Source organism: Pecten maximus, unplaced genomic scaffold (assembly GCF_902652985.1).
Source record: "Pecten maximus unplaced genomic scaffold, xPecMax1.1, whole genome shotgun sequence".
Taxonomy (NCBI): domain Eukaryota; kingdom Metazoa; phylum Mollusca; class Bivalvia; order Pectinida; family Pectinidae; genus Pecten; species Pecten maximus.
Genome location: NW_022982135.1, coordinates 538,297 through 559,770, shown reverse-complemented (window position 1 = coordinate 559,770; position 21,474 = coordinate 538,297). Strand labels below are relative to the sequence as shown.

The 21,474-nt window shown below is 35.8% G+C and overlaps 3 protein-coding genes across 6 annotated transcripts in view; 1 reads left to right on the top strand and 2 right to left on the bottom strand.

Annotated features, from left to right (window-relative positions):
• Nucleotides 1–21,474, bottom strand: part of LOC117320373 — a 359,054-nt gene that overhangs the window by 61,123 nt on the left and 276,457 nt on the right. The window lies entirely within an intron of this gene.
• Nucleotides 1–21,474, top strand: part of LOC117320370 — a 242,323-nt gene that overhangs the window by 99,510 nt on the left and 121,339 nt on the right. For 2 of the 3 annotated variants that reach the window (XM_033874971.1, XM_033874969.1), the window contains 2 exons: nt 333–395; nt 1,374–1,457. In XM_033874971.1, the coding sequence (XP_033730862.1) occupies nt 333–395; nt 1,374–1,457 (147 nt within the window). Of the gene's footprint in view, nt 1–332; nt 396–1,373; nt 1,458–3,693; nt 3,724–5,405; nt 7,811–21,474 lie in introns of those variants that run through there. The other variant, XM_033874970.1, reaches the window with a different exon arrangement.
• LOC117320374 lies at nt 7,639–10,939 on the bottom strand. 2 transcript variants are annotated; one of them, XM_033874982.1, is made up of 3 exons: nt 9,145–10,939; nt 8,885–9,094; nt 7,639–8,833 (listed from the first exon to the last, which is right to left on the bottom strand). In XM_033874982.1, exons 1-3 carry the CDS (start codon nt 9,855–9,857, stop codon nt 8,701–8,703), a joined length of 1,056 nt encoding a protein of 351 aa, XP_033730873.1. In that variant the 5' UTR covers nt 9,858–10,939; the 3' UTR covers nt 7,639–8,700. The 2 variants fall into 2 exon arrangements, with proteins under 2 accessions (XP_033730873.1, XP_033730872.1); XM_033874981.1 differs by having other exon boundaries at nt 7,639–9,094; nt 9,145–10,936.

Genomic DNA, 21,474 nt, shown 5'->3' with positions numbered 1-21,474 from the left:
ATCTTTGTTATCACTATACATTTGACAGGTGTGTATGGATCTTTGTTATCACTATACATTTGACAGGTGTGTATGGATCTTTGTTATCACTATACATTTGACAGGTGTGTATGGATCTTTGTTATCACTATACCTTTGACAGGTGTGTATAGATCTTTGTTATCACTATACCTTTGACAGGTGTGTATGGATCTTTGTTATCACTATACCTTTGACAGGTGTGTATGGATCTTTGTTATCACTATACATTTGACAGGTGTGTATGGATCTTTGTTATCACTTTTTCTTTCATGCATGTTCTTGAGTCTACAAGATATTGTTTGTCTTTTTAGGGGAAATCTGTGACGTAAAACAGAGACAAGACGAGATGACAACTGACATGGGCAACCTAAAAGGTATGTAACATGTCCCACTGACTATAATATACTCAGCCGCCTGTCAAAGTTTGACTTGGAATGAATTTCATACAGATTTACTATTTGTATGGAGATACATGTGCCATATAGAGTAATCACTTGCTGTCTGTCTGTCCACATTTATTTGTTATTGACTGATAACTGGTATTCATTGTCTCATTCACATGAAAATTTGGTCCAGATGTTCAACTCGCAAAAATGCACACATTCAGGCTCAAGGTTAATGTTCAAGGTTAATGGGTCAAGGTAAATTCGTGCGTTTTTTCATTGATAAACATTTTGTTGTGACACTATGAAGCAATATTGATAAGAATTCAACTCGAAGTCAGCTGACCAAAGGTCAAGGTCAAAGATCTAGGTCAGATTATGAAGCTAACATTACAAAGCACAGTTGGTCGTACCAGAACAAGGAGTTAACTGACAAAAGGTAAAAGTCACAGGGTTGTCCGACGTCAAACATCCATCCAGCCTGTAGCAATTGTCATTGCTGTTCTCAGAAAAATCTTCATGGATTTTTCTCAAATTTCGCTCTTAGGTTCCCCTTGGTCCCTAGTTACACAAATGCATGTTCTATTTTGAGACTGATCTGAAAACAAGATAGCTGATAGAAAGCTATAGGTAGTCATTTTCAATTTTGACAGTTAAAGTCTGTTATCTCTATAGCTATTTCTCACAAAATTCTTTATTGATCTTTCTTAAATTTCACTTTCTATTTCCCTTTGGTCCCTAGTTGTGCATGTTCCATTTAAGGACAGATATGAAAATAAGGTGGATGACAGGTCGCCATCTTTAACTTTGACAATTTGAATTGTTTTCGCTATTGCTCAGAAAGGTTCTCTGAAATTTCTCCTCATTGTACCACCAAAATCTTGCTGGATGGAAGATAGTGCTATATTGAGGTTTTACTGTACAGTTATAGATATTATATAAAATTGATTTTATTTAACATTTTGACAGGCACTGTTGATGCTGTGAGTGGTGATGTTGATGCTGTGAAGAATGATGTCAGTGACATGAAACAAACATCAGCCAAAAATGCAGGTATAACAGACAATTATGTTGGTGTGTTGGTAAATATGACTTGGGACGAACTTCAAAAATCTTCTTTTGAATTTCTTCTGAGGCTGAACCTATGATATTTTGTCATTAGGTAGTTTAAGGTTAAAATGCCATCAAATGTTTATGGGTCTTCTATTACTTCAAAAGCTTAATGAGTTAAGGCCAGAAAGGAGGTGTAGGTGCCCTGTAGTATTTGTATTGTCCATTAGTCCATCCTTCAGTTCTTCTGTGTCAGTCTGACAGTCAACGTACATTTAATGAATGTAATATTTCTAAACATTTATCAGAAGAATGATCTTTCTACACCTGGTTTTGATGGACATCAGGTAACATGAGACTACTTCAGAAATAAAAAGTTCGTGCAGACGATATATTGTGAACCCCTTTACAAATATAATATCGGTATTTACATTGTTTATCGAAACAGAAGCTCTACACCTATAAGATACGTGTGGTCATTAGTCCCAGTTATATGGTCAGAAGTCATACATAGCCACTCTGATACAATTGTTGTATATTTTAATCTAATTTAAATGTAAGATTCAGGTTTTAAGAGTCAGATATTATGGGAAGCCCTGTGTGATGGGTCTAGTTTTGTAAATTTTAAGAAGAATACTCGCCGCGCTTGCTCAGTCGATTACAGTGTTGGCGTACATAACCTCAGGTGAAGGTCCAGTGTGTGTGGCTCACACTTCCTACCCAAGACAGTCTGTGTTTCTCAGTTGATTACAGTGTTGGCGTACATAACCTCGGGTGAAGGTCCAGTGTGTGTGGTTCACACTTCCTACCCAAGACAGTCTGTGTTTCTCAGTCGATTATAGTGTTGGCGTACATAACCTCAGGTGAAGGTCCAGTGTGTGTGGTTCACACTTCCTACCAAGACAGTCTGTGTTTCTCAGTTGATTACGGTGTTGGCGTACATAACCTCAGGTGAAGGTCCAGTGTGTGTGGTTCACACTTCCTACCCAAGACAGTCTGTGTTTCTCAGTCGATTACAGTGTTGGCGTACATAACCTCAGGTGAAGGTCCAGTGTGTGTGGTTCACACTTCCTACCCAAGACAGTCTGTGTTTCTCAGTTGATTACAGTGTTGGCGTACATAACCTCAGATGAAGGTCCAGTGTGTGTGGTTCACACTTCCTACCAAGACAGTCTGTGTTTCTCAGTCGATTACAGTGTTGGCGTACATAACCTCAGGTGAAGGTCCAGTGTGTGTGGTTCACACTTCCTACTATTACAAGACATTCCTTTACCCTCCTCTGTGTGTTATTCAGTGCTTGACCCAAAGTCTAGTCCATCCCCTGGGAATTTAGTTCACTGTCATGATTGACCCAAAGTCTAGTCCATCCCCTGGGAATTTAGTTCATTGTCATGATTGACTCAATGTCTAGTCCAGCCCCTGGGAATTTAGTTCACTGTCAGGATTGATCCAAAGTCCAGTCCAGCCCCTGGTAATGTAGTTCACTGTCAGAATTGACCTAAAGTCTAGTCCGGTCCCTGGGAATTTAGTTCACTGTCTGGATTGACCCAAAGTCTTGTCCAGCTCCTGGGAATTTAGTTCACTGTTGACCCAAAGTCTAGTCCATCCCCTGGGAATTTAGTTCACTGTCAGGATTGACCCAAAGTCTAGTCCATCCCCTGGGGCTTAGTCCACTGTCAGGATCGACCGAAAGTCTAGTCTAGCTCCTGGGAATTTAGTTCACTGTGAGGATTGACCTAACGTCTAGTCCAGCCCCTGGTAATTTAGTTCACTGTCATGATTGACCAAAAGTCTAGTCCAGCCCCTGGTAATTTAGTTCACTGTCGGAATTGACCTAATGTCTAGTCCAGCCCCTGGGAATTTAGTTCATGTTCCATATCTTGGGAAAGATAAGATCCTCACCCTATAATAATAAACAATGCTGGACAAGAAGGGATTACCCGGAGGAGTCACTGTGTCCCACACATGCTGGCCCCGTGGACAATGCTCTTATGTCATAACTTATAATTATGTCTGCTAATCTGTACCTTACCAATAAATCTCTGTCCAACATTTGACTGAATAGAAACACAGTTTTCCATGCTTCACATAAGTTCCGACAATCCAACATTCAACTGGGAGGGTGTTCACTTTCCTGTTATTCACATATCAAAACTATTTTCTATTTATTTTGTCACTGTAAATTTGTAAATCATAGTTATGTGAAATATCTCATGACATGGATCATTTTATTTTACAGGAAGGGATCCTAAGTTGACGGCTATGATAGGTGAGTCTTGAGATTGGAGGGATACAACATAACACCCATATGGACCAAACTTCATCAGGGACGACAGCTACTGAAACATTTGAAACATTGATGTTTACATGTTTAAAGAACACACAAAATACTTGATTTTGAAATAACAATTACTGTTGATGAAATTATCCATCAAAGGTCAAGGCCACATGTTATCTGATACGTCACATAGTCATTGTGGCTGACTGATGGAAACAGGTTGTCTTATTGTCAGGGCCAGCTTCTGTCGTCTGTCAAATTTTAGGTCACCTGAGTTGAAGTCTGAAGTCATCCATTTTAATTCCTTTTGTTCATTGTTGAGCAGTAGGTGTCGTCTGTCCATTAAAAATTCACATTTTTGCCGTCTCAGAAATCCCTGAACCAATTTTAATGAAATTTTGGAGAAACTTCTATGGTCAAAGTCAACCAACAGTGTAAATTATATGGTCCTCACCTCCCAGGGCCTGAGGGTTGGAGCAAAATGGGGTCAAATTAACTGTATTTCAAAAATTGTCTTCTCAACACGCAAATAAGTTCAAATCAAACACTCTGCTTAACCAAAAGTTTGAATTTCATCACCCTTTGGTCTCACGTTTCCCCTCTGGGGAGGGGTAAAATTTACTATAGTTTATAAAGGGAAATCACACTTCTGAGCATCATTTGTTTAATTGCTATTAGAAAAATTATAATCAAAACTTGGGTAGAATAACATTATGGAATGACATTTTGATGTTATGCACATATTGGCTCTGACTGAAATGTATCAGAACTCTGTGGCCTGCTCAGGCCCATGGGCCTCTTATTCTTCAAATGACTATTTTAGCCCCCAACTCCTCACTACCATCACCAGCCCTCACCCCTCTTTAGGTATATCAGTTCATGAACAATTCAAATAGACCTTTTCTGTGGTTCGTTGTCCGTCCATAAAATCCTTGTAATTGTGATTTCCTGGGGAATAGGGCACGGATCTTTTGTAAACTTTTCATGGAGGTTCTTAAATATGCCCATTCCAAAGAGAGCCTGATTGGAAAAACAAAACAGCAAACAGGCAGCCATCTTTAATTCTTTGATTTTTATAGCTTGAAGTTTCTTGAGAAATATTGGAAGGCTACTAAAACAGTAATTCTCAACTGAAATGTAGGTCCCATAGACCCTAGTTGTGTCCGATTTACTATTAAGACTGATAAGGAAATCAATATGGCTGACAGTATACAAAGGATATTTTGAAATTTTAAATTTGTTCTTGCTTATTCTTGAGAAGTACTGGAATTTAAGATAGTAAGAGAAAGTAAAGAAATGATCAGTCTTTCACAGAACCAACAAGATCATTATTTGGTTGGCACCCAAATCCCTTTGAGTGATGTAATCATTTCCTCGGTGGCATTGATTTAACATCACAAGATTTCAGGTTGTATCCATTAAAATAAGGAAAATAATCATAAACCATATCAGGAAAAATGTACATGTATTTCATGTACATGATGTAATATTAGGGTCAGTAATATGTGACAAGTTATATGTATCTATATATTGTAGGTATTTTTTTTTCGTGGTAGGGGGTCTGTCATTTTTTATGTAAAAAAAATATTATCTCATGCTCCCAGGGAACTCATGAATTTTGGCTTTTTCATTCTGATGTTTGTTCTTATAAGTTTAATCTTCTTTCCTTGCAGATACAACAAAGTCTACAATTCAGACAGAAAAAGATAACAACCAGTTTGTTCCTACCAAAAGTCTCCAAGATGCCCGTCAAAAACTTCTGAAGAACAAGATCATTATAATCCAGGGAAACTCCGGGGACGGGAAATCATCTACTGCACTTGAACTTCTCCGTTTGCTGTGCTGTAATGAAGAGGAGGGGCAACAGAAACAATGTCGACAACCACTACAACTACACGACATAAAAGACATGGATTGGGTGTCACCAAAGTCACAATTAGTTATTTATTTTGATGACATCTTTGGAAAGAATGTTGTGTGTCAGGAAGATGTGAAAGAATGGGAGAAACGAGAAAAAGGAATTATTGCAAAACTTTGTGGAAATGAATCTGAGGCCAATTATCTGGTCATTACAATTCGTAGTGGGATTTTTAATTCTATAAGTGGCCTGGGAAAATTATTTACCAAAGAAAACATTGTTGACCTTAGCCAGTACAAAGAAGAAAAAGAAAAACTTGCATTGTTAAGGTTGTATCAACCAAAAACTGAATTTGTTAAATGGACAGATGATGAGGAGAAACAGATTGTGGCCTCGGCCCCAGACATTGGGTTTCCACAGTGTTGTAGATTATTTAGGGACACACCTAGTTTACAAACAGAGAGAGTCAAATTCTTTGAAAGACCTTTGCATTATTTTAAATCCTCTTTATCTAAATTAGAAGACGGGAAATTTCATGGTCTACTGTATCTGTTCCTCAATGGCGGCTCAGTTGTAGAACATGATTTAGACCCTTCCATTGAAAATATTGAGGAAAGTGAGAAAATGAAAGCAGCATTTGCTTTTGATGTAGTAAAAGTTAACCTAACACCTGAGCTTATTCACAAAATAGAGAAAAAGAAAGCTGAATTTGTAAAGGAGTCATTAGAATGCCTTTTGGGTTGGCTGGTGAGAAAAGATTCTAAATTGATATGGAAACAAAATTGTTTTCAAGATTATCCTTGTTTCAAATTCAACCACGACTCCATTGAGGAAACAGTGGCACTTTTGTATGGAGAGAAAACTCCCATTGGCTACATACAGAATTGTCCCAAAAAGTTCCTCAGTTATGTAACTACAACAAAAAACACCCCAAACAGAATAGTTATATCATCTGATAATCAAACCAATGCCATGTATAAACGTATAGTGACAGAGTTTCAATCTGTTGATCCTAAAAGTTACTGGTATTTGAGTGAGTGTGACTATTTAGTTAGATTAGATGTATGGACAGACACCCTGTTTCTACAGGGATTTATCAGATGGCTAAGTGGTCAGAATGATGACAAAAACTTACACCAACTGATAAAAGGTGCCTTGTTAAATGGAGCTTGCTCTGCTGGTTTAGAAGATCGTGTCTCGTATCTCCTTTCTGTGGGTGTCACACCCGACAATGATACACCGTTTAGTGTAGTGAAGGGTGGGAGTGTACAACTACTGACACAACTACTAAGTATGACGTCATTCCTACAGCGAGGGCACGCAGGTCACGATCATCATATTATACTGAGAATATCAATGTCCTACACGAGGCGTGTTTGTTTGAGAGAGAAGAGATGGTGACCATGTTGTATGACACTTACCCAGACTTGGTACATGAGACTGATGACGGTAGACAAAGCACGCTCCATCGTGTGGCACGGACAGGAAACGTTGGTATATTTCAGACAGTGGAGAGATTGATACTTAAATCATTGTGTAGAGTTGAGGATGTACAACATAAGTGTGAGACAGAAAATGGTCGTGTTGTACATAGGAGTTGTGTGTGTGGTCAGTACATGTCACAGTTAGTGGACAGGTCAGAGTTTACAGTATTACATTGGAGTTGTAGTCTGAGACACAGGGAGCTTATTTTATACCTGTGTAAGTGTTACCCAGCACTAACTACAGCTTTAGATATCCGTGGGTATACAATATTACATGTTAGTTGTATATGGAGACACAGGGAGCTTAGTTTAGAGCTGTGTAAGTTATACCCAGCACTAACTACAGCTGTAGATAAACGTGGGTATAATTGTCTACATGACATAGCCATGTTCACATCAGATGTAGACATGTTCACTGATTGTGAACGTCACGTTCAACAGAACGTTGAGAAAACAGGAGGTAAGTATGACATCACGACCATACTTACTAATGACGGGGAATCTGTTTTAGACCTGGCAAAGGAATGGACAGAGAGTGGAGGTTAGATAACAACCCTTTGTATGATCATCTTGTCGAAGTGTTTAATAAGTAAATGTATTAAATATTCACACTTCTATACATTAACTTGTGTAACATAATGACAAAATAAACAGCAACGAACAGAACACTGTGGAAACCTTTTGTAGGATCATCTTGTCAAGTTTATTTGTAAATAAAAGTACTTAGAAATATTCACACATACTTCTTAACCTTCTATACATTAACTTGTATAACATGGTGTATAATTAAACAAAGATTAAGTTGAAGAAACAATTTATTTTCATCATTGTTCACAAAAACAAACAAAAGTCGCCAGTTTTAGAAATTTTCTTCGGCGATAGGGGGTGTCCTCAGGTAGGTGCGAGTGAAAGGAAGGTGGTAATACGGGTCCTCCTAAAGACATGAATGGGCCTGAAAGGACCTGAATCTGGACCTGAATGGGTTTTAAAGGTGTTTATTGATTATTAATGTGTTATTTCTCGGTGTTTTATGCAAGAATGGGTGTTATTACATGTCGAAACACCATTTTCATTTGAAAAAACAAATTAGAATGATGTAGAACTCTTGGCCATTTGAAATGTTTCCAGACTCAACGACGAGGACGTGGTTCTACAATGAGTCCATATAATTTTATTATAGAAAATATTTTGAGTACCGATCAAGTGACAAGAAAATATATGTGAATATGTGTTTCAATCAGTGTAATGAAAAAATGAGACTCTCAGAATTAATTTATTTTATTTCTAAATTACACAATTAAATAGTATATATCCTATAAAGTTATGTGAACTAGCCACAAGGGTGTGGACAATGTCCAAAGGTACGCAGAGCAGTCCCCATAATTGCACTCTTGCAGTCTAGCCCTAATAACATAAAACATATTATACAAAAGCACTAGTAAACATCTAAATAAATATCTAAAAAACACCACTAATTAATGATTTACATCCGAGCATTTATACGCACAAGGCGGGCTGCAGATGAAAACCTATTTATTATTTAAAGCACTAATGAATATCTATCATCAACATGTTTCCCTTGAATCATAAAAGCTTCCCCACCTGACGGTTTAACTGCTGGAGTACTTACCAATTTTGTAAGATGTCAATAATTTCACTTACATGCAGCTCATTATTTCTCACCATATATGGTTCGACTCCACCACCATGTTGACGATCACAAATCTTCGCTTCACCTACACTGGTATCTTTGTCTGACCTATCACTACTACTGGGGGTATCAGATACAGTACATACATCTTTGTCTGACCTATCACTACTACTGGGGGTATCAGATACAGTACATACATCTTTGTCTGACCTATCACTACTACTGGGGGTATCAGATACAGTACATACATCTTTGTCTGACCTATCACTACTACTGGGGGTATCAGATACAGTACATACATCTTTGTCTGACCTATCACTACTACTGGGAGTATCAACATCAGATACAGTACATACATCTTTGTCTGACCTATCACTACTACTGGGGTATCAGATACAGTACATACATCTTTGTCTGACCTATCACTACTACTGGGAGTATCAACATCAGATACAGTACATACATCTTTGTCTGACCTATCACTTCTTATGGGAGTATCAGATACAGTACATACATCTTTACCTACACTAGTATCTTTGCCTGACCTATCACTCTGCTTGCTTTTCATAAACTGTCCAGATACATATCTAACACAACTTAGGATTGATTTAAAAACTGTCTTAACACCTGACATGCTGAAATGAACACCATCCCTACCTAAAAGTGACCTGTCTAGACAACCATTTGTCATGAAATAGCCATGCCCTGTAAAATGTAGCTGATCAATAAGTGCTGAAACAGCAGAAAGTCCCTGATTAACTGACATAGCCTCTTCATTGATTGACCTAATATAGGAATCTTTCACAAGAATGTTGCTGAATTTATTGTCACCTCTTGGTGGTATTGCTGAAATCACTATATGTATTGTTGGATTGATTTTCCAGATATTTTCTACAAGAGTTTGGTACTTTGAAAGAACTTCTTCATCAGTTTCCCTTTTAGCCAATTCATCATAACCCAAGTGGAGGACCAAAATTTTGTAATTTGTTACCAAGTTCTTCAACTGATTCCAAGCGTTTTGAAATGTTAATCCACTTTTGGAAATAACATGTATGTCACATTCATTTCCATTTTCAAAATGTTGGTAAAAATACCTAATCTGAGAATTGCCAAACACTAAGGTGGCCATCATGAAAATAAACTAACAACACTATTAGCACTACACAATTACTTGGTAAAATTATCTGTTGAAAATGTAGGAAAAATATCTAGTCTAACAATAAGTATTAAAAATGATGAATTATTATATACAAGATTAACAGTAAAGCACTAGTAAAGCAGAGACTATGAGTGGCTATGTCTGCAGTGAAACTATACACAGTTTATATACAAACTACAGGGCTGCTGTATTGAGTGATATACCCAAGCTGACACTAATTGACTATAATGAGGTGACAATATACAGGATCACCTGAACACCTATCAAGCTGACTAGTGTTTATAGAACCATTCACAACACTGGGCACAGGTATTTGTTGTTTCAAGGATATATATACCTTTACCTGTGCAGTGTGTGTCTTAATATTATTCAAATAATTAAAGGTAATGACTTAACACTGTTCACCTATACACTCAGTCCTATCATGTTGAACAATTTGTGAACATTGTTTTTCATTATGAATGAGAGTGGTCAAATAATGTGTTAATTTTTTAATTTATATTTTCCTAACCAGTGTTCACAGTTACATCTCATTTATAATTTATGAACATACTATGTACTCATTATAGGGGAAGATATATATTTAGGATGTTAATTAAAGATTATTTTTCTAACATTAATCCTTTGCAAGGATCTTACTTCACTTATTTGTATCTGCATACAAATATATAAAAATATAAGTGAGGTAAAATCCTTGCAAAGGATAAATGTAAGAAGAAATATATATGGTTTCCAAGAATAGATGCTTTTTAATTAACATACTAAAATCCATAATATATTTGTAAATAAGCATTTGCATTATATCTTCAGACGCTTTACATATTTTTCCATTTAATTGTGCGTTTAAAATATATATTTATACATAAACATGTATATATCCGTTTTCTGGTGTGGTTCAGGTCCACCCGAGCCAATTCAGGTCCTACGACGTAATACTAATAACCGCCTGGAACGGCCCAACACAGACTGGAGGGTAGGGTACGGCCCAACACAGACTGGAGGGTAGGGTACGGCCCAACACAGACCGGAGGGTAGGGTAGGGCCCAACACAGACCGGAGGGTAGGGTAGGGCCCAACACGGACTGGAGGGTAGGGTAGGGCCCAACACGGACTGGAGGGTAGGGTAGGGCCCAACACGGACTGGACGGTAGGGTAGGGCCCAACACGGACTGGAGGGTAGGGTAGGGCCCAACACGGACTGGAGGGTAGGGTAGGGCCCAACACGGACTGGAGGGTAGGGTAGGGCCCAACACGGACTGGAGGGTAGGGCCCAACACGGACTGGAGGGTAGGGTAGGGCCCAAACGGACTGGAGGGTAGGGTAGAGCCCAACACAGACTTGAGGGTAGGGTAGGGCCCAACACAGACTGGAGGGTAGGGTAGAGCCCAACACAGACTGGAGGGTAGGGTATAGCCCAACACGGACTTGAGGGTAGGGTAGGGCCCAACACAGACTGGAGGGTAGGGTAGGGCCCAACACAGACTGGAGGGTAGGGTAGGGCCCAACACAGACTGGAGGGTAGGGTATAGCCCAATACAGACTGGAGGTAACGGTAGGGCCCAACACAGACTGGAGGGTAGGGGCGGGGCAGGGCAGGGCAGGGCAGGGCAGTATTATAATGTAAATATTGAATCATTAGTTAAATGTAAATATTAAACCATTAGTTAAATATTTATGTTATCAACCACATCATTAGAATTTTAAGACTGTAAATAGTTTAATAGTTCACACAACTAAAGACATCATTTTCAGGTATTTTATAGACTGCTATGTCTGGTTCATTTATGTAGAGGTTTTTATGGAGGCGTTTACGCCTGCCATATTACAATCACCTACGAGTTGTGATGTCACAATCTCTCACTTTCATTTTCGTTATATTTCCTTTCACAGTTCATTTTGTAGTTTCTTTCGGTTCATATATGATGTAGTTGAACTATATATACATTTATGAAAACTATCAAGACTACAAATAAAGTGCTATTACATGAAAAAAAGGTATATTTAGTATAAATTTCTCTTCGGCGGAAGCCCGGAATTTGAGACCTCTGGTGGTAGTTTCTGTAACTAGGGGTAATGATTCGCTTATAATTAGTTCCAAGTATGAGGCACGTCATTGTAGTCCGTCATTCAAAGTAGATGTGCACAGAAATGTATTAACTATGCTGATAATGTTTTGAACATTTCAGGAACTATTTTGAATAGACAATAAGAATAATGTCTTGTAAATATCTACACCTGCATCGATTTTTGCAAATCTATATTGAAAATACTGTTTGAAGGGAGATAACTGCGAGATTCTGACGTTACCTTTCAGAGGACACTTGTTTAACTACTAGAAATAAAGATGGCATAACAACCAAGCGCAAACAAATTCCCAATTTTCATAATACCCTCCAGGTTTTGGCTAACAACATTTCTTTTGTTTACAACTTGGTAGTTTGTTCACGAGATTTTATGAGATTTAGTCCGATATTTAGCGATCACGTGTTCCGTCTGTTTACCTGTCAAAATGGAGGCACGTGGACACGGGCTTCACACGAAGCATCAAACTGATGTTTGTCGCTAGAAATTAATATCTATCAACATGAATTAAAGGCAAGTTGCTTACTAAGTTTAAATCTGTTTGTTGACCCACTGAAATAAGTGTTTGTTTATTTAGGACGAAACTGTTTACGATAAGTTGTTCAAGCCTGGCCAGACCACAAAATCACAATATCTACTGCGATTATAGTCCGAATTTTCTGACGATCTTGCTATATACTATATGCAAACTTTAATCAGCTTTAAGGCGATAACCCCAGAACCCTTCGGATTACTGCGATAACTGATCGAAGTCCCTGTGTTTCAAATCCATGAATCGGTAGACCTACGTGATGGCGTGATGGAATTCGATCGTTTATTTTTTTTAAACTAAGAAAACTGACACATATCTGTCGTGGTGGTCATTTGTGCTGTACCTTCCCCGACAGAGACAATATACAGAATCTGGATTTCTGTGATAAGGTTTACTGCAGTAGCTACTCGCACTCGTAATATATACTGAAACGAAAAAGAAACGCAACATGGAAAATTGTGATTAATTTTGTATTAAATATACATATCTGTATAAAAATCGCGGAAATAAACATGCACCCTGCCTAACACCCATACCAATCTTCAAAATCACCCAAGTGTGACTAGAGACCTATGCACTTCCGGCGCGGTAAAAACATCAAAAACCGTGCCTGTACAAACATATGCATTCTTTTTTCATTCAAACCAGTATCAATTCATCACTAACATTGAGCCACATCATCGCCAATACTTTTGCAAACAATAATTCCTTTTACAATTATGCCACGGTTATCAAAGGTTGATAGAGGACGTGCTATAGCGATGCTTCTGGCAGGGAACACGCAACTTCACGTCGCTCGACAATTCAGAGTTCACAAATCAACTATTAGTCGATTAGTTTCACGTCTTAACGCAACAGGAAGAGTCGATGACCAGCCGAGATCAGGACGTCCACGCGTAACGTCGCGACGTCAAGACCGGGTTCTTAGGTTGGCACACCTGCGTAACAGGAGATTAACGGCCGCTGAAGCGGCAAGGAATACGATTGGTAATCATAACCGTCGAATTCATCCCCAAACAGTGATCAACAGACTGCGTGAGGCTAATTTGCGTGCAAGGCGACAGTACGTTGGTTTACCACTAACACCGCAACGTCGAGCACGTCGTATGCAATGGGCAACGGCACATATGCCCAGACGTTTTCCTATGAGACGTTGGAGGTCTATGCTCTTCACCGATGAATCTCGATTCACGTTATTTCGAGCAGATGGCCGTCAACGTGTGTACCGGCGTCGAGGCGAACGTTTTGCTGACGCCTGTGTTTTGGAACACGACCGATTTGGGGGTGGATCAGTTATGGTTTGGGCGGGAATCTCCCATGGTTTGAAGACGCCTTTGGTGATAGTCAATGGGAATTTAACGGCCGTACGCTATCGGGATGAGATCCTTAGGCCCCATGTTGTGCCGTTTGTTAGGCAGCATCATCTAACCTTTCAGCAAGATAACGCGAGACCACACGTTGCAAGAGTCTGTAGAGACTTTCTTGCGACACAGAACATTGTTCCTATAGATTGGCCTCCATATAGCCCCGACCTGTCCCCAATCGAGCATTTGTGGGATGAATTAGACAGAAGAATTCGAAATCGCCGTAACCCCCCAAATACCCTCCCTCAGTTAGCAAATGCACTCGTCCAAGAATGGAATAACATTCCAATACGGAAAGTCAATGCCCTGATGAACTCAATGCAACAAAGAATTAGAGATGTGATAACTGTTCGAGGAGGACACACACGATATTAGGGCACGGTTTCAAAACTGCTGCCATTTCAACTTGGATTCACGTAGGGTACTACCAATCATGACCTTCTAGCAAAGTGACCTGTTCTTAAAAATCTCTAAACATTTAAAGGATGTTACATCAATATTCAATATTAACTATTACATATGAAATTTAAACATAATGCTCACAAGTATTATTTTATTAAACCTACAATTTGAAGTTGCGTTTCTTTTTCGTTTCAGTATATATGAAAATGCTAAATTATTATTGAACCAGCTTGTCTTATTTATATATTATTCAGCTCACGATTCAACATTTTCAAATGTTTTCATGTAATATATATATACATTTGTATGCACCAAGCTGTGAAATGTTTGTATTACATAGAATATTTAAACAATACAAAGTAATTGTAGATTAACAAAATGTAAACCAATTGCATTTTAACCTATTAGTACAACTTTTTGTTGTTTTCATGTAATATAACTTTTTGTTGTTTTCATGTAAAATGATAAATACATGTATATCTATTGGCAATCAATATCAAATCCATATAATATAAGACTTTCTCAAATATCAATAATAATATTCCTCATAACTTTCAAAATAAATCTATTTTGCTTTTGAAATTTAATTTAAAATGTTTGATTTTCATGTCGCGAACATATCCCTTAAAATAATCATCAATCTCCTTATTGGTCTCCATAAAGTGTGAAAATAAAGGAAACTTTTTTTGTCAATAATTCTATTTATTATGAATTTATGTATAACCATTTAGGTTTTTTCCAATGTTGACCTTTAAAACTATATATATATACAAGCAACAATCTGTGGGATGTCAAATATGGAAGGCTATAGCTGTTTCAGGATAAATTGCCAAAAATGCTTATAAGTACTGTTTCTTATCACTGATCACATATATTGGGTTTTCGACTATTATGTGTTATTGCTACTTAAGTGTGAATTTTTTCGGCTTAAGTGATAATGTATTTCTTTGTACTTATGTGCAACAGACATCGCGAGAGTTTAATTCTCGTACATATAATATTGACTCCTACAAAAAGAAGTTGAGTGATCATGAGTGGTTGACCTACGAGAGGCATTTTATCAAATCTCATATTGACCATACTGATTGCTCATGATCATATTTCATCCGGCCTAGTAAACTCTAGAAAAAACATCTTAATTTATGAAAGTAGCTGACCTACGTGATGGCGTGATGGAATTCGATCGTTTATTTTTTTAAAACTAAGAAAACTGACACATATCTGTCGTGGTGGTCATTTGTGCTGTACCTTCCCCGACAGAGACAATATACAGAATCTGGATTTCTGTGATAAGGTTTACTGCAGTAGCTACTCGCACTCGTAATATATATGAAAATGCTAAATTATTATTGAACCAGCTTGTCTTATTTATATATTATTCAGCTCACGATTCAACATTTTCAAATGTTTTCATGTAATATATATATACATTTGTATGCACCAAGCTGTGAAATGTTTGTATTACATAGAATATTTAAACAATACAAAGTAATTGTAGATTAACAAAATGTAAACCAATTGCATTTTAACCTATTAGTACAACTTTTTGTTGTTTTCATGTAATATAACTTTTTGTTGTTTTCATGTAAAATGATAAATACATGTATATCTATTGGCAATCAATATCAAATCCATATAATATAAGACTTTCTCAAATATCAATAATAATATTCCTCATAACTTTCAAAATAAATCTATTTTGCTTTTGAAATTTAATTAAAAATGTTTGATTTTCATGTCGCGAACATATCCCTTAAAATAATCATCAATCTCCTTATTGGTCTCCATAAAGTGTGAAAATAAAGGAAACTTTTTTTGTCAATAATTCTATTTATTATGAATTTATGTATAACCATTTAGGTTTTTTCCAATGTTGACCTTTAAAACTATATATATATACAAGCAACAATCTGTGGGATGTCAAATATGGAAGGCTATAGCTGTTTCAGGATAAATTGCCAAAAATGCTTATAAGTACTGTTTCTTATCACTGATCACATATATTGGGTTTTCGACTATTATGTGTTATTGCTACTTAAGTGTGAATTTTTTCGGCTTAAGTGATAATGTATTTCTTTGTACTTATGTGCAACAGACATCGCGAGAGTTTAATTCTCGTACATATAATATTGACTCCTACAAAAAGAAGTTGAGTGATCATGAGTGGTTGACCTACGAGAGGCATTTTATCAAATCTCATATTGACCATACTGATTGCTCATGATCATATTTCATCCGGCCTAGTAAACTCTAGAAAAAACATCTTAATTTATGAAAGTAGCTGACCTACGTGATGGCGTGATGGAATTCGATCGTTTATTTTTTTTAAACTAAGAAAACTGACACATATCTGTCGTGGTGGTCATTTGTGCTGTACCTTCCCCGACAGAGACAATATACAGAATCTGGATTTCTGTGATAAGGTTTACTGCAGTAGCTACTCGCACTCGTAATATATATGAAAATGCTAAATTATTATTGAACCAGCTTGTCTTATTTATATATTATTCAGCTCACGATTCAACATTTTCAAATGTTTTCATGTAATATATATATACATTTGTATGCACCAAGCTGTGAAATGTTTGTATTACATAGAATATTTAAACAATACAAAGTAATTGTAGATTAACAAAATGTAAACCAATTGCATTTTAACCTATTAGTACAACTTTTTGTTGTTTTCATGTAATATAACTTTTTGTTGTTTTCATGTAAAATGATAAATACATGTATATCTATTGGCAATCAATATCAAATCCATATAATATAAGACTTTCTCAAATATCAATAATAATATTCCTCATAACTTTCAAAATAAATCTATTTTGCTTTTGAAATTTAATTAAAAATGTTTGATTTTCATGTCGCGAACATATCCCTTAAAATAATCATCAATCTCCTTATTGGTCTCCATAAAGTGTGAAAATAAAGGAAACTTTTTTTGTCAATAATTCTATTTATTATGAATTTATGTATAACCATTTAGGTTTTTTCCAATGTTGACCTTTAAAACTATATATATATACAAGCAACAATCTGTGGGATGTCAAATATGGAAGGCTATAGCTGTTTCAGGATAAATTGCCAAAAATGCTTATAAGTACTGTTTCTTATCACTGATCACATATATTGGGTTTTCGACTATTATGTGTTATTGCTACTTAAGTGTGAATTTTTTCGGCTTAAGTGATAATGTATTTCTTTGTACTTATGTGCAACAGACATCGCGAGAGTTTAATTCTCGTACATATAATATTGACTCCTACAAAAAGAAGTTGAGTGATCATGAGTGGTTGACCTACGAGAGGCATTTTATCAAATCTCATATTGACCATACTGATTGCTCATGATCATATTTCATCCGGCCTAGTAAACTCTAGAAAAAACATCTTAATTTATGAAAGTAGCTAACTCATTTAATGTATGTGTAAATATTAAGTATATATATATATCGTACAAAACATCAAACTTCTAATATGGTAGATATGAAACATACATTTAGGCTGACTGCCTGATAATATAATACAATTTGTACAGAGTTTACAATCCTTTGACATTCAGCTCATAATATACACCATTATAATTTGATCTGTCGTCATGCGTCGGTCTTCTTCTTAAGACCAAGATATCGCAGAATGGTGTACAAAAGGTTCTTAAGCTGTTTTATCAAAATTGTTAATTTCATGGCCCCCTATGTGTCGCATTCTCCCTGGGGAGAGGATACATTTTACTATAGTTTATATAGGAAACTCATCACACATATTTTAGCATAATTTGTTTCATTTTCATCGGAAATTGGTTAGCACGTGGTTAGGGCAAACTTTTCTCAATGACATATTGTCAGAGAATGTCAAGGCCAACGACTTGTTATGGGTTCGAATGTCAAAAATAAAAATCTCAAATTGATTATTTTTTTCATTTCATATGAAAGAACATAGTCCACTGAAACAGAATGTGCATATTTTATTGTCATCAGATAAAAATAAGGCAGAAAGATATGGCACTTGGAAAAGAATCATAAAGCTATTTTCTCCAGCCAAAATTAAAAAATAATCCAAAATTGCAGAATAAAGGTTTCTGCTCTTTTATCTATATACACATGAAGGCTTGATGTTTGGCGCATCGATAACGTATGGCTGGCTACAAATGTTATACTTATATTTGACCTTGACCTTCATTCAAGGTCACGGGGGTCAAATGATGAAAAAAATTCAAAGTTCTTTCAAAATGATTAATTTGGGTCACATTTTAAAGAATCGGCCCTTTTAAAGGTGTGTGCAATGTATCAAGGTCAAATAATCAAAATGACGCAGATATGGCACTTTTAAAAAGAAATTCCTACCAAAATGAAAAAATGACCCAAAACTGCACATACACATGAAGGCTGGATATTTGGCAAACAGATACATGTAACATGTATGACTGGCTACAAATATTGAGTTTATCTCTCTGACCTTGACCTTCATTCACATTTTAAAGAACCGGCTCTTATGAAGGTGTGTGCGAAGTTTCAAGGGCAAATTATTAAAAATGATGCAGACATGCCCTTTAAAGAATGTTTTCTTGCCAACATTAAAAATTATCCATAAATTGCAATTCAATTGTTGGCTCAAAAGGGGTGTCCAGCAAGATTATGGAGTTGGGATATGAATGGTTTCACAGATAAAACAAGAGGCCCAGAGGGCCTGTATCGCTCACCTGGTTTTATGAGATATGAAACAAGAATGATGCTTAAGTTTATTTGTCGCTGGTATTTCTATGTCAATATATCATAAGCATTTTATATGGGTACATGTACATTGGTTTATTGTTATTCTAAAAATGTCAGACCTATTTTGGTCCCATCCTTCAGCCCCCGGGAGGTTAACCCCAACATTCGTACAATTTTGAATACCCACCCCATAACCATGCTACCATACAAATGTAGGGGTTATACCAAATTGTGCAATTAATCCATGAAATGAAATTGACTTTGGGTACAACCCCATAGGGATTGCTACCACACCAATGTGAGTTATATCCATAACTTAGTTTCAGAGAAACCAATTGACCCCTTTTGACCCTGCCCCCCAGAGGTCAACCCCACCATTTTTACAATTTTGAATCCCTACCCAAAATGATGCTACCAGTCAAGTATGAGCTATATCGATTGCTTAGTTTCAGAGAAGAAGTTATTTATGTCAATTAAGCCAAATAAACCAAGAGATGAACACAATCCTGATGTAAAAATAGGCCCAGGGTTCTTTCCCCACCCCAAGGGACTTATACAATCATATTGAATTGATATCAAATATGAAAGTTTTCTTCAATATTTTGCATGTAAAACGCTGTATATTTATATACAGTACCTATAGCTACTAGGCTATTATCTACATCTTGGTGGTAAATTAAAAAGCAACAAATCACAGTTTATTGTTAATATTGACATTGGATCTATTCAAATAGATGGAATTGATATCTAATTTTAAAATAATTGTCCTTAACAAATGAGGTCTTTGTTGAAAAAAAAGTGTAATAACTTTTAAAAGCCGTCAATCTAATTTTGATATTATTCTAAGATCAAAATAGAAAGGAATAAACAATTTTGTTTACAAGATATTGAAAGACATTGCACACTTTCAACAAAAAAAGTAGCAGACACTCCCTGTATTTTCAATACATATCGTGTATTGTTATAACTTATCGAAATGCATATCATACTGTTTCGACATTTCTAATACCCAGGCCTATAAAATATTAGTTTGTTTTAAACACATAAATGCAAATTTTGAACTACTTAAGTATAAAAGATGGTTTAAAGTATGAATGTTAATGACATGTACCTAAGTAGAAGTTGATTTGAAAAAATTTAAAATGTTTGACTTCTTAAGTAAAGGTTTGATTGAAATAATAAATGTTTAACTACTTATAGAAGTAGGTTTGAAACTTTAAGATGGTTAAAACCATTATGTATATCGGAACAGTCTAAATCATTACATTCATCAGGACTGTGAAAACCATTATGTCCGGTTGGTTTGACACACTTAAGTGGAAATGTTTAGTCATGTTGATATCAGTTTAATTTGTATTCTTGCTTTATTTCAAATATCTCGTTTTACGTCTGACTAACGCCTCCTACAGTACTTTCAGTACTTTGATTTTTAAATCTTATTTATTTCATTTTTTTTTTTTTAATTATTATTATTTGGAGTTTTTTGCCAATTAATATATAGATAAAATGTTGATTTAAGTTACGAGAGATTTCTGTTTAAATGTATTTATTCTAATCTTAAAATTGTTTCTTCAACTATTTTTTCAAAGTAATAGATAAGGAAGATGTTTGGTTTTCTTAACAAAAAGATTTTGAATGAAATCTCAAAACTTTTATAAACTAAGAAAAAAAAAATCCTGAAGTTTGTTTTTTGTACATTCCTAGTATTTTAGTTATCTTTGTTTGTTTTGGTTTCTATATTTAACATACATTCTATGTTTAGAAAACCTGATCCAACTACAAATTGCTTTACAATATCAATATTGGTATCTTGTACTGGCTTATTTGCATTTTTGTTCTTCCATTGAAATGTTTTAAATTAATGTAAAGTGAGTTTAAGTTTTAGAGATAAGTTTCCAAGAAATATCTTAGAATTATTTGATGGAGAATTTTTATTGGCATTTCAAAGTAATACACAATTTATTTTTGTTTGATTTTCAGAAAGAAAAGAAAATGTACAAATGCGATCTCAAACTTATGTTGAGTTTTAACATATTTTATTTGAAATATTCAACAGGAAGTGAACACAAGTTGTAACAACTTCGGGATGTCCCTCTCTGTCAACAATTTTACACTGGTATCATTTGTACAGTTTGCAACGTATGTGATAGAATATTTATAAATAAAACAACGTTAATATGATCTGGCAGGGGAAACATTAATTATCCGTTCCAGCAGTCAGATGTTATAATTTTTCATGTGTAATAGTACATACATTGTGTAATTGTGTAAATTACATTTTGTAAGTCAGATTGCCAATGCATGTATTTTTTTTATTCTATCTGGTGAAATCTCATGTAATACAATATGAAGTGTATTGTTGTTGTTATAATTGCTGATACAATTGTTTTAAAATCCTGGTAATTTGTTTATTTTTGTTTGTGTGGTATCAATATTTAAGATATTTGTTAAAAAATAACAACCATAATTATTTTATAACATCAATATTGGTACCTG

What these genes read in the sequence shown, in the direction of transcription:
- LOC117320374 (XM_033874981.1), bottom strand. Translation starts at nt 9,857, where the DNA reads ATGATGGCCACCTTAGTGTTTGGCAATTCTCAGATTAGGTATTTTTAC. An exon ending in ACTCCCAGTAGTAGTGATAG is followed by an intron (nt 9,095 to 9,144) that starts GTCAGACAAAGA and finishes TAGTAGTGATAG; the next exon opens with GTCAGACAAAGATGTATGTA.